A 14,249-nucleotide genomic window follows, 5' to 3' on the forward strand; every position below is an offset into this window, starting at 1 on the left:
ATCAAAAGGCTTTCAGCTCGACACTGCTTCCAAGATTTAAAACTATCACAAGAGTTAACTTTCAAATATGCCCTATATAATTATTTACATTGGGATTTTGGTCATCTTCTTCCCCCAAACAGCCGACAACCATATTTTTGAATTCACATATGCAGATTTCAAATTTACAAATTTAGTTCACCCCCCTTTCTATCATTTATGTTAGGTGATTTAGTGTTAAATAGAATTGATTTAGTAAGGGCTCAAGATTGTCTTTTGAATTTTAAAAAAAAATTATAGTAGGATAAAAGGAAAAAAAAATTGGGTGAAGGCTTAAGCCCTACCCTAGCTCCATGTGTGTCCACCTTATAAAAACATTTAGTGCTTAATATAAAGTATTATCCTCCATCTCATAAAAGTAGAGACTTTGTTAGAGAGAATTTGGTAAAGTAAGAGAAATGTAAAAAGAAAATTTGATTGAAGTATCTGTTAAGGAAGAATGAGGCCTACCTTATAAGAAAGAAACGACTTGCCAATAATAGAAAGAGACTTTTTTTGTTGAATGAACTAAAGTGAAAAAGAAAAAAAATTTTATGGGACGAGAGGACTATATTTAACTGTTGTTTTTTTTGCGATTGGAGGTGTGATGAGAATTAGGTTAGTTGTTTTTGGGGGTTTGATGCTGCTTTATTGTTAGTACTATATTATTTTTATATCCTTTTGATTCATTGATGCTTGTCAAAGTGATTAAGATTAAAATACAATATAAAGCGGTTAAAAAATATATTATCTTTCAAACTAAATAAATCTATCTATGCTAATATAAAAGGTGAGTTTTGGGTATAGTTTTGAATATTTGCAAGTTTTGGGTGCAATTGCAATTAATTTAAATTTATACAATAATTAGATACAAATTTAAAATCTTATACGGCAGTTATAACGAACAGTTATGTTGATCCCATTTAATATTTCATGTATAAAAGCAAGATTAAATGCCATTATGATTATAACTGTTCTTTTATTAGTTGTTAGTCCATAATTGAAAATTTGCATTATGTGCTTTCATGTTAGTATAACAAGGAGAGGAAATGTAAGGTCCGATTTAGTGTTTCATGTTTCAAAGCAATATTAAATGTTTGTCCGTTAGAAATATTGGTCTCCAATATGTTACTAGAAGTTTAAATGTAATAGTTTTAATGCTTACGGTTATGCAAATAATTAAGGGGTTTAAATGTAAGAATGTAATGTGACGTGTGTCGTTTTTATTACGAGAAGAATGCAAAAAGCTACCCATGTTCTATAAATTTAGCTTGTGTTGGTTTGGTGTTGAGTTGGGGGAGATTGGAGAGCCTAGAGTTCGAGAAAAATAAATGTATGTGACCAAATTTTGTACAACCAATAACCGGTTTATTTGAAAAAAAAAAGATTATTTATGCATTTAATTAAAATATATGGACGCATATATAATACAGTGAACGTGCATAATATTGTGGTCTGATGAGACTCGTTTCATAAATGTTTTATGTGATAAAACTGCAACCAAATCTGTAAATCTAACATGCAAATATGAGTCAGGTGTGTGAAATTCCGCCATAGTCAGAAGATTGAACTGATCAGTTGGGCAGACGAACGAATCAAGAAATGAAGTCGAAAACCTGCAATGCTGAGTTGATCAAGTTAGAAGTAAACGGAGCAAGCAAGAGTTTTTCACATAGAAGATTGAGCTAAGGACCCCACCAAAAGCCAAGGGCAGGAATGACAATTCAAGAGGATGGTACCTAGTGATCAGAGCCCTACACCTTCTCCCTATATAAAAAGCCCAATGCAAGTAGGAGGAGGTCGGCGTGGTCCACGGTGTGCATCTTAGGAATTCAGCACTCTTCTAGGGCTGAAATGGAAGCTGATTTCACTTCATTTTCGTGATTTCTTTCGCAGACATACACTGGTCCCTATTCTAGTTTAGTTTAGTGGTGTTTTGGGTGTTAGTTTTTATTACTTAACTTGCTTTGGTTCTGTAATTCCGCTTCGAGAAGGAGCGATGAAACAATTTTCAGTTTCTTTAGTCTACTTTCAGTTTATGTGTTTGTTGCAACTCTTGATGTTTTTGGATCCAGTAATTCTAGTGTTATGATCTCAATTCCTGTTGCAATGCTCTGTTTTTATGCATGAATTCTCTGATCCGTGTTTGATTTCCTATTTATGATGCATATCTTAGCTCTAATGTTTTGTTGCGGTTTGATTTGGGAAGATCTGAGCTTTCGATTCATGTTTTGTCTAGTTGAGAAGAATATTATGGATAAAGTGTTTTAGGATGTTTAGATATGATAGATGCGTTGGTATTTTTGCATGATCATGTGTTAGTCTCCTATTTACGTGAGTGCAGTTTAGTTCTTAGGAATAGATTTAAGTTTACAAGTTGTTATGATGCTTTATTGTTCAGATATGCTTTTACTCTGTTTTTCATGTTGATTCTGTGAAGAAGATGAAGTTGTTAGAAAAGTTTTACTTTATCGTACGCTTTGCAGGAGACTGACAATCGTCTATTTTATATTTTATTTTGTTTGCCCATTTCGGGAAAGTTTTAGTATGAGTTAATCAAGTAGAATTAGTTAAGTTTTAGCAAGTGGATCAGTTTAGTCTCTCAAGTCAAGTATCTCAACTTAACCCATTGTAGTGAAGCGTGGCAGCATCTATCTCCATTCGCGTCCGCAAACAAATGTAAAACACATCATCTCTGGGGGATCGATCCTTACTTCCCTATACTAGTTAATATTATTGTGGGTTAAGGTTTTGAAAACACTTTTGCGTCTGTCTGTTTATCTCACTCAAGGCGGATTAAGTCAAGTTGATCGGTCTGAATCTCCACTGGATCCACTCACCTGTGTTTGCAGGTAGAAGGCACGCATCTGGCCGCTTGATCAGTTGGACAATTCAACTTGAGCAAGCCACAACGATAAACAAAAGATGAGAATGAAGGAGAGTGAAAACGTGGGCTTTCATGGTCATATATTAATGATTTGTGTCTAAATTTTTTATTTTTTGGAACCATAAAATGTAGTAATTAATGTATACTTTAATTCAAATTTGAAAAGCAAGAAATAATTCAAATATAAAAATAAAAAATTGAAAATGAGGATGAAGGCTAATAAGATTTTTTAACTTGTCCACTAATTATATTTATTATTTTAATATATAATGAATACATCAAATTACTAATATTACATTTTTTGGTTGTACAAAATTTTGTTATTTATAATAGTGCAGAGGTTGAAGAATGTGCAGGGGTGCCTAAAGCTAGCAAGGATGGTGAGGAACTGATGATGAGGTGAAAGAAACGAGGAGATGACGTATGGTGATTGGGGGATGTCGAGGTTGAAGGCGTAAATTGTCACCATGGATGGAATATAAGGGTGTCCACTATAAGGTGGACACGCCCAAGAGCCCCACCCCAGTTTTTTGTCCATAGCCCCAATTTTTTGTCCATAGCCCCAAAATTCTATTTCCGCCACTATAGTGGACAACTCCAATAGCCCCAAAATTTTATAATCAATTTTCATTTTTAAATATTTTTTAGTTTCAATCAAGTGTAATTTAAATAATCGCAGTGTAAATAACCAGAATACGAGGTAATTAGGCCGAATATTCGTTGTATTGCATACCGGTAAAATTATACAACGAATAATGAAAATAAAATACAACAACAAAACTCCGGCACCGTCTACTCGGTGTCGGAGTCGGCTTCCTCGTCTTCCTCTTCTTCTTCTTCTCCTCCTCCTCCTCTCTCGCTGCTGCCGGCCGCGGTATCCCCAGGCGCATTATCAACCAACCCCAGTCGACTCTCAAGCCGATTGATGAGCCTCTTGTAGACGTTCTTGACGTACGGGTCAGTTTCCCCTGCGTATGACCTGCATACGTCTTGCAGTTGTTGCATCAACGTTACGTCTATGCTATTGGCCAATACCTCGTGGGGTTGCACCGTGGGCTGTGGGATTGGGGCAGACTGGGGGATGCGCGATCCGGACGCGACCGCCGTTTGGCGGGAAGCACTTCTACCTCCTTTGGCTCTGCGGATAGAGGCATGTTGTCCCATGGGCCGTCGTCGCCTAATGTGAGTCGCGGCTGGCTCTTCGACTTGCTCGTCGGACTGCTCGAACTCGTGCGAGCCGCTCCCACTGCTGTATTCCCCGGCAAGGTTGTGCCTTGTGCGCATCGAGCCACCGGCTGTTTCCACCTCGTTCGCCACGATCGACCTGAATTTTGGACAATCCGCGAGGACAAGATACTCCTCCCACAAGGTGAACTTCGGCTGGCCCGTCTTGCGGTATTGGCCCTCCGACAGGGTCTTCACATCTTCTGCGCTTCTGCCACTCTCGGCGTGGCGAAGGTTGTTCTCGTATATGGACGCGAACAGCTTGGTAGCCCGCAGTATCCTACCGAACTTTTTTCGGATCTGTTCTGGGTCGCGCTTCTCGGCGCCGTCGGGCTTCAATTCCTCGTATGCCATCATGACGCGCCTCCAAAAGCTCCCCGACTCCTGATCGGTACCAACCACGGGGTCCGAAGTGATAGCAATGCTCTCGTCTTTGTTGTATGGCTTGCCGCGGCTGGACCCCTCGGGCTGATCACCGCTACCGCCGGGGCCACTGCCCTCGCTACTCGCAATGCCGGGGGAGCTGCCCGAGTGTCCACCGACGTTGTCGGTGCCACGACTGCCGCCTCCGCCCCTAGGGCCTCTGCCCCTACTGCCACCAGAGCCCCGGCTGCCGCAACCTCCTCGGGTCGGAACGGGTGTTTCCACCCGCGCTACCGGCGTATCTGGGATGCCGGTACTCAGCAGACCCAACATAGTATCAAATGCGTCTTGATCTGCTTCGGTGATTGGAGATTGGCTGGCTTGAAAAGGGGAACCCGACCGCGCCAGGTGAAGCGCGTCTAGGTTGGGTCGGTAATCTCCAAAAGCGGAACGACTCAGATTCCGTTGTAAAGCGGGCGGCGTTGGTGAGGATCTCCACGACTGAGATGGAGGAAGGGGTGGACTCGATGCCCACGGTGGTGGTGATTGATTCCAACTCCAAGACTGTGACGGAACCGCATATCCGCCAAATCCCGACGGCTGAGAAGCATATCCGGCAAAACCCGACGGCTGAGATGGATTGCTGTCATATCCCGATTCCTCAGTGTCGGGTGATTCGTCGTCTCCTCGGTGCATTTTGTAGAGAGTGTTTTTGTAGAAAGTGGGTGTATGGATGTTGTGAAAAATGGGAGTGGGGGAGGAGGGAGAGTGGTATTTATATAGATATGAAAAACGAAAAAAAAAAATTTCAAACCATGCGGCTAATCGCAACCGCCGCGGCTAATCTTCGTGGCACTATAGGCGCCGCGCCTATAGGCGCGGCTATAGCCACCCCGCAGCGTCCTCGCCCCACTCGCGGCGAAGCCTCGTCCGCCGCCCTCCCCCCACCAGCCGCGTCCACCCTCGCGGCGGACACCCCCTCCACTATAATAGCCGCGCCTACCGCCCCGCTTCCGCCCCGCTCGCGGCTATAGCCACGTCCACCTTATAGTGGACGCTCTAATGGTGTTGTTGAGAAGGTTGGAATTTTTGGGATTTTTTTTATTTTTATGATTTATTAGATTCTGTATTTTATAAATGACGGGAGTGGATTAATTTTTTCAAATGCCGAATTTGAATGATAGTTGTTTCAAATGTTCCTCATACATTTATTATGACTCAGAGTTAGGGGTGAGTAAGTACGATATACCTTACCAAAATCATCATACTGTATATCTTACCGCAAATTCGGTATGTGAAAAAATCATACCTTTATCTTACCAAAATTTTCGCTATACTGAACTTCGGTATACCTTATTTTCGGTATGACGAAATTACATACCGATACCGTACCTCATTTTCGGCATACCGTACCAAAGTTCGGTATACCATACTTTTGCGGTATACCTGACTTTCAACATCAATGAAAATAGATAATTTGTGTTTTTAGAATATTATTTATATTTTATAATTTAAACAATATATTAAATATATTTTATTCGTAATTTTATTTATATTTCACAATAAATATTATAATTTTAAAAATATAAAATATAATTTATATATAATTATATTTATATTTTACGGTATATACCTTAATTTACTGTATATACCCAAATTTCGATATACCGCGGTATATGAAAGTTCGCACCGTTACATTGACGAAATATTTCAATAAGGTATCATACCGTGCCGAAAATCACGGTATATCGAAAATTCGGTATTTTCGGTATTTTTTCGGTACGATAAGGCCGATATTTCGGTATTTTCCCCCTGCCCTACTTAGAGTTCTCCCAAGTTTTTATAATTTGTTGTATTAATTATTTTAAGTTTATTAGTAGTATGTTTTAGTTGTATAATTCTTTGTTCTTATTATTTGTATTTTTTTTACAATTTTTATATACTAACATTGTTTCTAATTTTAAAAATAAGAAAATCTATTTATAATTTACCTTAAACCATATAGAAGGAAAGTTCAAGGAAAGGGGAAGAAAAATAATTCGATAAAGAAGAACGACGGAGGCGACAAGGCAACCACGCATAAACAATTACTAATATTTAAGAATTTTTTTAAAAATGGATTCAATGGGCTTTTCAACGGGCAATTTAATTGGATGATTTAGCTTATGAGTTTGAATTTCTTTTTAAAATACTGTACTACTCCATTTAATAAATTGGTTAATAGTTAAAAATTTTTAAGCTGCTGTAATTCATATTGATTTATAATTAATGGATATTAGATTTGTTTATCATGTTTTTAATCAAAATCAGTTTATATTAAATAATTGAGAAAAAAAAATTTGATCGTTGCACGGGTTGATATTTAGCTCTAGTATAAAATTTGAGTTCCACTTTTCATGATAAATTTATATAGAGTAAAGGTCAAAATTGGTCCTGAACATATGCTCATTTTACGATTTTGGTACTAAACATTATCTTTTGGATTTTTTGGTCCTTAACATATGGAAATTTGATCATTTTGGTCCTCCATCAATATTTCCGTTAAAAACTAACGGTCAACGGGTTTAATCCCGATTTTGACCAAATTAGACTTTTAATTCTGATTTTTTACTCCCTAATTAATTCCCTAATTATTTTCATAGAGAGAGTGTGTGGATTGGAATTAAAAATGGATTTCCATTTTTCATTTCCATTTCAATTCCATCTAATTCCATTTCTCAATTTTCCAATCAATTTACATGAAGCAGAGCATGGATGAAATGAAGCAATTGCTTAAGCTAAGCATGGAGCTCCAAGAAACCAGGGTCCGAGCAGACCAAGACCTCAAATCGCGCGACGCCCAAATCCTCCGCCTGAAGGAGCTCCTCGCCGCTGCCATTAAAGAACGCGACGAAGCTCGAGAAAACTGCAAGAAGATATTGTTGGAGAAGATCCTCGTCCACCAATCAACCCTCAATTCAGCAATCTCCAGCATAGAAGACGAGCCCGCTAAAGGAATCGACGGATTGTCCTCCTCCGTCTGCGAGGAGAGCATCGCTTCGTCGCCCGACAGAATGCCCGTGGAGTTGATCAAAGACCCGTTGCCGGAAAAGGGGAACCTGCTGCAGGCAGTGGTGAAAAGGGGAATTAAAAATGGATTTGCGTGAATGTGAAGACAGTGATTAAATTAAAATAACAAATTGAAATTAAAATAACAAAATGCAATTCATAAATTTGTACCCACGCCAAAAACAAAAATGAAGGGAAATCTGATATTCGCCAACGGTTTCCAAAATGCGGAATCGAATTCAAATGCTCTGTGAAAGTGGAAAGGAATCGATCTGCAGTCGAGAAAGCCCGAGGGCAAGCTCTATCCGGTGACGGAATTCTTCCACGAGAAGATAGACGACGCCGTCCTCGGCCACGGAATGGGCTGCGGCGTTGGATTGGGGTTCGGAGTGATCGGCGGCGCCGGCTTCCTCAGCTCGTCGTGGAATGATCTTAGATTGGTATTTGGCGTCGGAACTGGATGCGGAGCCGGTGCCGGAGTCGGGATCGGGTAGGGTTACGACGGAGGGTTCAACTTGGAAACCGTGGGTACAAATTATAATTATAAAAGTGGGTACAAATTTATGAATTGCATTTTGTCATTTTAATTTCATTTGTTTTTAGTATATTTATTGTTAATATATTTGTTTTGTTTTACTATGAGTAATTAAGAGTTTTAATTGGTCAAAATTGGGCTAAACCCGTTGACCGTTATAAAATTAACGGAAATATTGACGGAGGACCAAAATGATCAAATTTTCATATGTTCAGGACCAAAAAATCCAAAAGATAATGTTTGTGACTAAAATCGTAAAATAGGCATATGTTCAGGACTAATTTTGGCCTTTACTCATTTATATAATAGGATAAACAGCAACCCTACAAGAATTAAACTTGATATCTTTTGGGTGCTCCATTTATAAGGGCATCATTAAACTCATTCTCATTTCAGGCCCAAAGTCCCCTCCACATCATCATTCCCATACAGTTGCAGCCCAGGTCTCAACTGCTCTAACTCTGCAGGCCACAACCCGGGCCGCAACTAATAAATGACACTATTCACAACTTCAACCTATTTACACGTAAACACAATAAGTTAAACAATTCAAACCGGGAAAATTTATTGTTCAGTCGGAAAAAAAAATTACAAATCCTAGGAAAAAAAATTACAAATCCAAAAAAAAATTATTAGGCCCTAAAAAATAAAAATTACAAGTCCTACAAAAAATATTGAAATAAATTAGAGGATAGAAATGGAGAAATTGGTGGAAGAATGTTGAAGAAATGAGTATAAATGGGCAAAAAAATAAAAAATAAAAAAGATTTTTTTTTGGGTTTGCGGCCCGTCCCGACACCCTCCAACGCTAGCCAGGGCCGGACCCCGGGAGCATCCCCAGGCCGCAAATGCGGCCCCGGGACCGGCCCAGGCCGCAACTCCCCTCCATCCAACGTGCAGGCCGGACCGGGACTCGCGATTTGCGGCCCGGCCCATGGTGTTAACGATGCTCTAAGACCGAAACATAAAATTGAGGATATGAAGCAGCTCTTTCAGATTTATGAATCCAATGAAGAATTTCAGATTAATTTTTTCCCGAGATCAAGAAATTCAGAAATTAAGGTAACTCGGAAAATGATGCAGCTCCCCTACCCACACACAAAATGATGTGAGAGAGAGACCAGAAAGGCCAACATCCATTCCATTATCATCAATGCTGAATTATAAATTCTATACTTCATGATTCTTAAATTTAAAGTGAGTTGCTGAGCTAATGTTTGATGAACCAATTGCATCCCTACACGTGGGAATGATGTCACTATGATTTCTCCTTTTTCTTTTTGGGCACACAAGTAGAAGGCATTGCTAAAATGATGTTCAATTCTTTGTAGGTTGCTGCTGAAGTTGCAGTGATTTTTTGAGTGCATTGCCGAATTATGGGTCTGCTTACAAACAGAGTGGAGAAGCATGAAATCAAACCTGGGGATCATATCTACACTTACAGAGCCGTCTTTGCTTACTCCCATCACGGTTCCTTTTTATTCATCTCTCTCTTTCTTATGAAGTTGATTTTGCCTTCTGATTATGTTTCGATTCTGCTTTTTCCCCTTTCTGGTTTGTCATTTTAGTCCTGCGTCTTCTCATGCCTTGAATTGCTGCAATTTTATTGATTGTGGAATTCTCTTTTCAACTCATCCAGTTGACTCTTTGCATTTCTAGTTTCATTTCATTTTCCTATTGATTAAATCACCTCAAACTAGCTTAGATCCATGGCTTTTTAAGTATATGTTGTTGATTTACTTTTCACTCATCTTTTAAGATGAAATATTGATAATGGATGATGAAAAAACATTAGTAATTGAGATGCTAAGTCGAAACATGACTTGAATTTGAGTTGGGCAGACCAAATATGGCACAGTAGAGCTATTTTTTTACATAATGTGACTTAGGTTCTCAAAGCAACATTTGTCATACAGAAAGAAATTGTGTTAATGAAGCAAAAAAATAACTGGATGATAATTCTTTTTATTTGGGGCAAAGTATTTGAATTCTTGGAGCGATAAACAGATATCCAGAAAGGTTATTTGTCTACAGATAAAGCTATTTTAGGATGTTCTAAACTGAACATTTTATTAAGGATGTAATCCCATCCTATTATTTCCTTGATTTGTTTGAAGTTATTCATTTTTACCTGCTGTACCTATACACTTAGGTGGTTGCAATTACAGTGTTGGCTTGTTTTTAGGTGTTACACCCTTGTATTTTCTGCTAATGTCCTGCTTCGTTTAACTTACTTGTGAATATGGTGTGTGGCTTAGACCTTTTAATGTGTGATTATGCAGGTATCTTTGTTGGGGGTAGCAAAGTGGTGCATTTCACCCGCGTTGGAAACACTTCCAGCTCCAACTCTGAAGTATACGACGAAAGTGAAGAATGTCCGACCTTTCCCGACTGTGGATTCAGGCAGCCAGATAGCGGAGTTGTCCTCTCTTGTCTAGATTGCTTTCTCCGTAATGGCTCCCTTTATTGCTTTGAGTATGGAGTGACCCCGTCTGTGTTTATTGCTAAAGTGCGTGGAGGCACCTGCACAACTGCTGCATTCGACCCTACTGACATGGTTATTCACCGAGCAATGTATCTGCTCCAGAATGGATTTGGGAACTACGATGTGTTTCAGAACAATTGTGAGGACTTTGCCCTCTACTGCAAGACGGGGCTACTCACTGTTGACCGGGTTGGGGTTGGAAGAAGCGGTCAGGCCTCCTCTGTGATCGGAGCACCACTGGCAGCTCTGCTTTCATCGCCCTTGAAATTCCTACTACCTAGCCCAGTCGGGATGGCTACAGTGACCGCAGGGATGTACTGTGTGAGCAGGTACGCCACGGATATTGGAGTCCGTACGGACGTCATCAAGGTGGCCGTGGAAGATCTAGCCGGGAGCGTCCGTTGGGAGAATAATGAAGGATAGCTGCACAAGATGCAATTTTAGAAGGACAAATTCTCAGATAACATTCATGTACTCATCAAACTGTTATCATTCACACAACTGGATTATGCTATCAACTGATTCTCTTTTTCTAGCTACTCTGAATTAGTTACTTTATGAGCCAGTATATTTACAGCATTTACTAGTTTCTCTGTTCTTGCAACTATCTCTATCAACAGTGATGACAGTGTGACTAGCTGGACGATGGCCACAAATGGTAAGACAGACTCTCCCTTGCCTTCACTAAACTCCTCTGGTTTCGTTTCTGTTGCCACAGTGTTTTGGTTAGACAGCACCTTGAGAGTGTTATGTAGTTCTTGAACTGCCACACACATCTCTTTTTGCCTAAGACCGATCTTGGGTGATTCTGCTGATGTGCGGACAACGACCACCAACTCCCGTAGGACTGCTGAGGAATTCAAGCTCAGCTTCAGACACACGGTGCTGAAATGCCTCTTCAAGAAAGCTGGTGCCTGTGATTGGAAAAGTCAGCAAGAGTGGTGGAATCAAAGAGGTCCAAGCATGTCTCAAATCAATGCGACTCACTCACTACCTTTGTGTCCGAGACAATACCAGAGAGGGTGTCGATGCAGTTAGCGTAGCTTCTGAGTAAAGCCCCGAGCTCGAGGTAATCCTTCCAAGGATGTTTGAAACTGAAGCCTCCATGAGCAGGCTCCCATCTCGCATAATTAACCTGTAAGAGAAACATAGAAGCATTATATATACTACATAATTTTGATGATGTATTCAATTGCAGTGAAAGCATACCAAGGATTCTTCGGTAGACATGGAATCAAGAACGCTTCGGTATCCTACCAGTTTCTCCTTAGAAGCTTCCTTCTTCATGTCATCTGCATCATCCCGGAGGTATACTGCTACATATGCTGCATAATTTTCAGCAAAAGAATCAAATCAAAGGCGATTCTAGTTTCAAGATATATATTAATGTTCTCTTACCATCCAAAGAGTCAGCAAGTTTTTCCATGTTGTTTAGAATGAGGCTGTGAAGCTCGTTTCCCGCCCAAACAGGGCAGCAGAAGATGCTGGTGACAACGCAGATGGAGGTGCCAATCGCAACATTGGACAGTCTGTGTTGTGCGAAGTCAAACAAGTCTGGCATGCGATATCCAGACACTGAGACGAGTATGAAGGTAAAGATAAAGATGAGAGCTCCATGGTCGAAATGTGTTTTCACTGATGGGAGGAACCGAAGGAAAGTTGTTGATGAAGCTGTAACAGAACATAGCAATGGTAAATGTTTCTAGATGGCTCTAGAATGAATTGATGAGAGAAGACAATGGAATTTCAAATAATACCGAAGAAAAAAACTGAGCCTTGGAGGATTATGGGCTCCCACTCCTTCCCAAACAGGGTAGCTACCCAATGCACACCAACACCCAGGGCCCCGGCGATGAACGTTGCAGTTGTTCTGTTCACACATTTACAAATGGTTGCACCTGGCATTGTTGCACGATATAAGCGTAATATAGTCAGATTTTAATCAATTTTGAGCATATTGAGATGCCTACCTACGGTGTACTCGAAAGCAACAACAACTGTGAGGACAGCCCACATAGCGTTCCCTCCGACTCCTTCATACAAAGGGTCAACATAGTAAAACAAGGAGACGAGGCACAGAGCCATCCCAACTTTGAAACAATGGATTATCTTCCGAGGCTCGCTCGTTCCATATCTCCAACCACTTTGCATCAATCCCAACAAGCCCACAACGAATCCAGGGGTGTGAGGAATGCACTCGGAGACGAAAAGCATTGACATGCCATCAGGGAAGCTCATCCTCCACTCCCACGGCTCGCCTTCCTTGGCCATATTCAATCGATCTATGTAGAATATATATTCGATGATAGGTATACGTATACTTATACATGGTAAGGTTGTGAAGAAATAAGGGTAGCAAAGTGTCAAAATCAGAGATTGTGTCTTTGGCTAGGTTGCTGGAATCAGTTGGTAGTCTAGTAAATATACATGGCTGTCTGGGGTTGCTTGGAGTTCCTAAAATGATTTTTGATGTGTGAAATCATGTTGGAGGATCGTAGAGGAAATCAAGAGTGTTATTTGAGGTTGGTCAGTCTTAGGTTTTCTTCTGTTTTGAATTTCAATCATTTGCCCATCTCTATCACCTTTAAACAAACTTTTAAGCATATCATATGCCAAGCATAAATTCATAATGCATGTTAATCTATTAATAGAATTTACCCATAATTTTATTTCTCTTTTTCATTGACAAATTCATCATGCACATGGAGGTTGGCATACGAACAACCATTCCTCTGTACATCGGTCATTGTATTTCATTGTTTTAATTTCATTTGACAATAACATGCTTCAACAATTAGACTTTATTTCTGTTTTTCATTAAAGACAACACCAAAATTTTCATTTGGCACTTGAATGTTTGTTCCCACGACTCATCATCATTAAACTATTGCATTTCTTATTTTGAAATTCATTTAATATTGTATTTTTGTTGTTGTTCAAATTGACCAAGACCTGGCCCAGGTGAAAGATGTTTATTCCTAAATTAAGGGCTCGTTTTGTTTTGTAGCATGGACTGGATATAATATGATAATTAACCTGGGATTAAATTTTTGGGCCCAACGTAGGATAACATCTTGATTTGTAGAATTGATATTGCTCAGGATTATTACATAGATAAAATATGGAATGACAAATATGCCCTGTTCGATTAATTAGAAGTTTTAATTCTAAAAATTATTCTATTGTGTTTTACTGGAATTCAAAGTAATGACTTATTCCATCTTAGCAATGGCAAATAATAAAAAAAAATTCACAATAATCAAGCATCCATTTTTTATTTTATGGAGCACAAAATTTGGAAACGAGCATCAATGCTCTTGGATTAAAATCAAACGAAGAAATGTACAGAAAATTTAAGGAGATTCAAGATCTAAAAGAAATCATCACTGCCTCCAATTTGTGTAAAATTTTCAAAGAACACAACATTATGCGGCAACAATGAATTCATAGAATAAGAAGGTTCAAGTTCAGAACAAAACAACTATGGTGGACTAAATGATAGAAAAAATCTATTGAAGCAATTTATAGGATCAAGGCTCAGATTTGGAATACCAACATCATCACTGCCTCATATCAACCAAAATTGAAGGAGGTGACGGAGGTAAGTGCGTCATCGGCCGTAGAGAAAGGAGTCTATGCACCGACAATCACTACCACCGGACACCTGCACTACAGTCGCCGGCCATTTT

General features: G+C 39.6%; 2 protein-coding genes and 1 long non-coding RNA gene across 5 annotated transcripts; 2 read left to right on the top strand and 1 right to left on the bottom strand.

Moving 5' to 3' along the window:
* Positions 1–9,036: 9,036 nt before the first annotated feature.
* Positions 9,037–11,113, top strand: LOC121763324 (protein LEAD-SENSITIVE 1-like). Of its 3 annotated transcripts, none has more exons than XM_042159326.1 (3): positions 9,037–9,137; positions 9,407–9,545; positions 10,358–11,113. In XM_042159326.1, exons 2-3 carry the CDS (start codon positions 9,452–9,454, stop codon positions 10,981–10,983), a joined length of 720 nt encoding a protein of 239 aa, XP_042015260.1. In that variant the 5' UTR covers positions 9,037–9,137; positions 9,407–9,451; the 3' UTR covers positions 10,984–11,113. The 3 variants fall into 3 exon arrangements, with proteins under 3 accessions (XP_042015260.1, XP_042015258.1, XP_042015259.1); XM_042159324.1 differs by lacking the exon at positions 9,037–9,137 and adding an exon at positions 9,148–9,272; XM_042159325.1 differs by lacking the exon at positions 9,037–9,137 and adding an exon at positions 9,222–9,318.
* LOC121763323 (aluminum-activated malate transporter 10-like) lies at positions 11,014–13,153 on the bottom strand. The gene is made up of 6 exons (XM_042159323.1): positions 12,531–13,153; positions 12,318–12,458; positions 11,959–12,231; positions 11,770–11,885; positions 11,555–11,695; positions 11,014–11,474 (listed from the first exon to the last, which is right to left on the bottom strand). The coding sequence occupies exons 1-6, from the start codon at positions 12,829–12,831 to the stop codon at positions 11,097–11,099; spliced, it is 1,350 nt and encodes a 449-aa protein (XP_042015257.1). The 5' UTR covers positions 12,832–13,153; the 3' UTR covers positions 11,014–11,096.
* Positions 11,466–12,133, top strand: LOC121763325. The gene is made up of 3 exons (XR_006042422.1): positions 11,466–11,629; positions 11,759–11,868; positions 11,996–12,133. It is a non-coding gene; the product is annotated as an uncharacterized LOC121763325 (long non-coding RNA).
* Positions 13,154–14,249: the final 1,096 nt, after the last annotated feature.

This window comes from Salvia splendens, chromosome 14 (genome assembly GCF_004379255.2).
Source record: "Salvia splendens isolate huo1 chromosome 14, SspV2, whole genome shotgun sequence".
Lineage (NCBI taxonomy): Eukaryota > Viridiplantae > Streptophyta > Magnoliopsida > Lamiales > Lamiaceae > Salvia > Salvia splendens.

Coding starts and splice junctions, on each gene's coding strand:
- LOC121763324 (XM_042159326.1), top strand. CDS start 9,452: ATGGGTCTGCTTACAAACAGAGTGGAGAAGCATGAAATCAAACCTGGG. Junction 9,546..10,357: donor CTTTGCTTACTCCCATCACG/GTTCCTTTTTAT, acceptor GTGATTATGCAG/GTATCTTTGTTGGGGGTAGC.
- LOC121763323 (XM_042159323.1), bottom strand. CDS start 12,831: ATGGCCAAGGAAGGCGAGCCGTGGGAGTGGAGGATGAGCTTCCCTGAT. Junction 12,232..12,317: donor AGGCTCAGTTTTTTTCTTCG/GTATTATTTGAA, acceptor GTTCTGTTACAG/CTTCATCAACAACTTTCCTT. Junction 11,886..11,958: donor ACTTGCTGACTCTTTGGATG/GTAAGAGAACAT, acceptor AAAATTATGCAG/CATATGTAGCAGTATACCTC.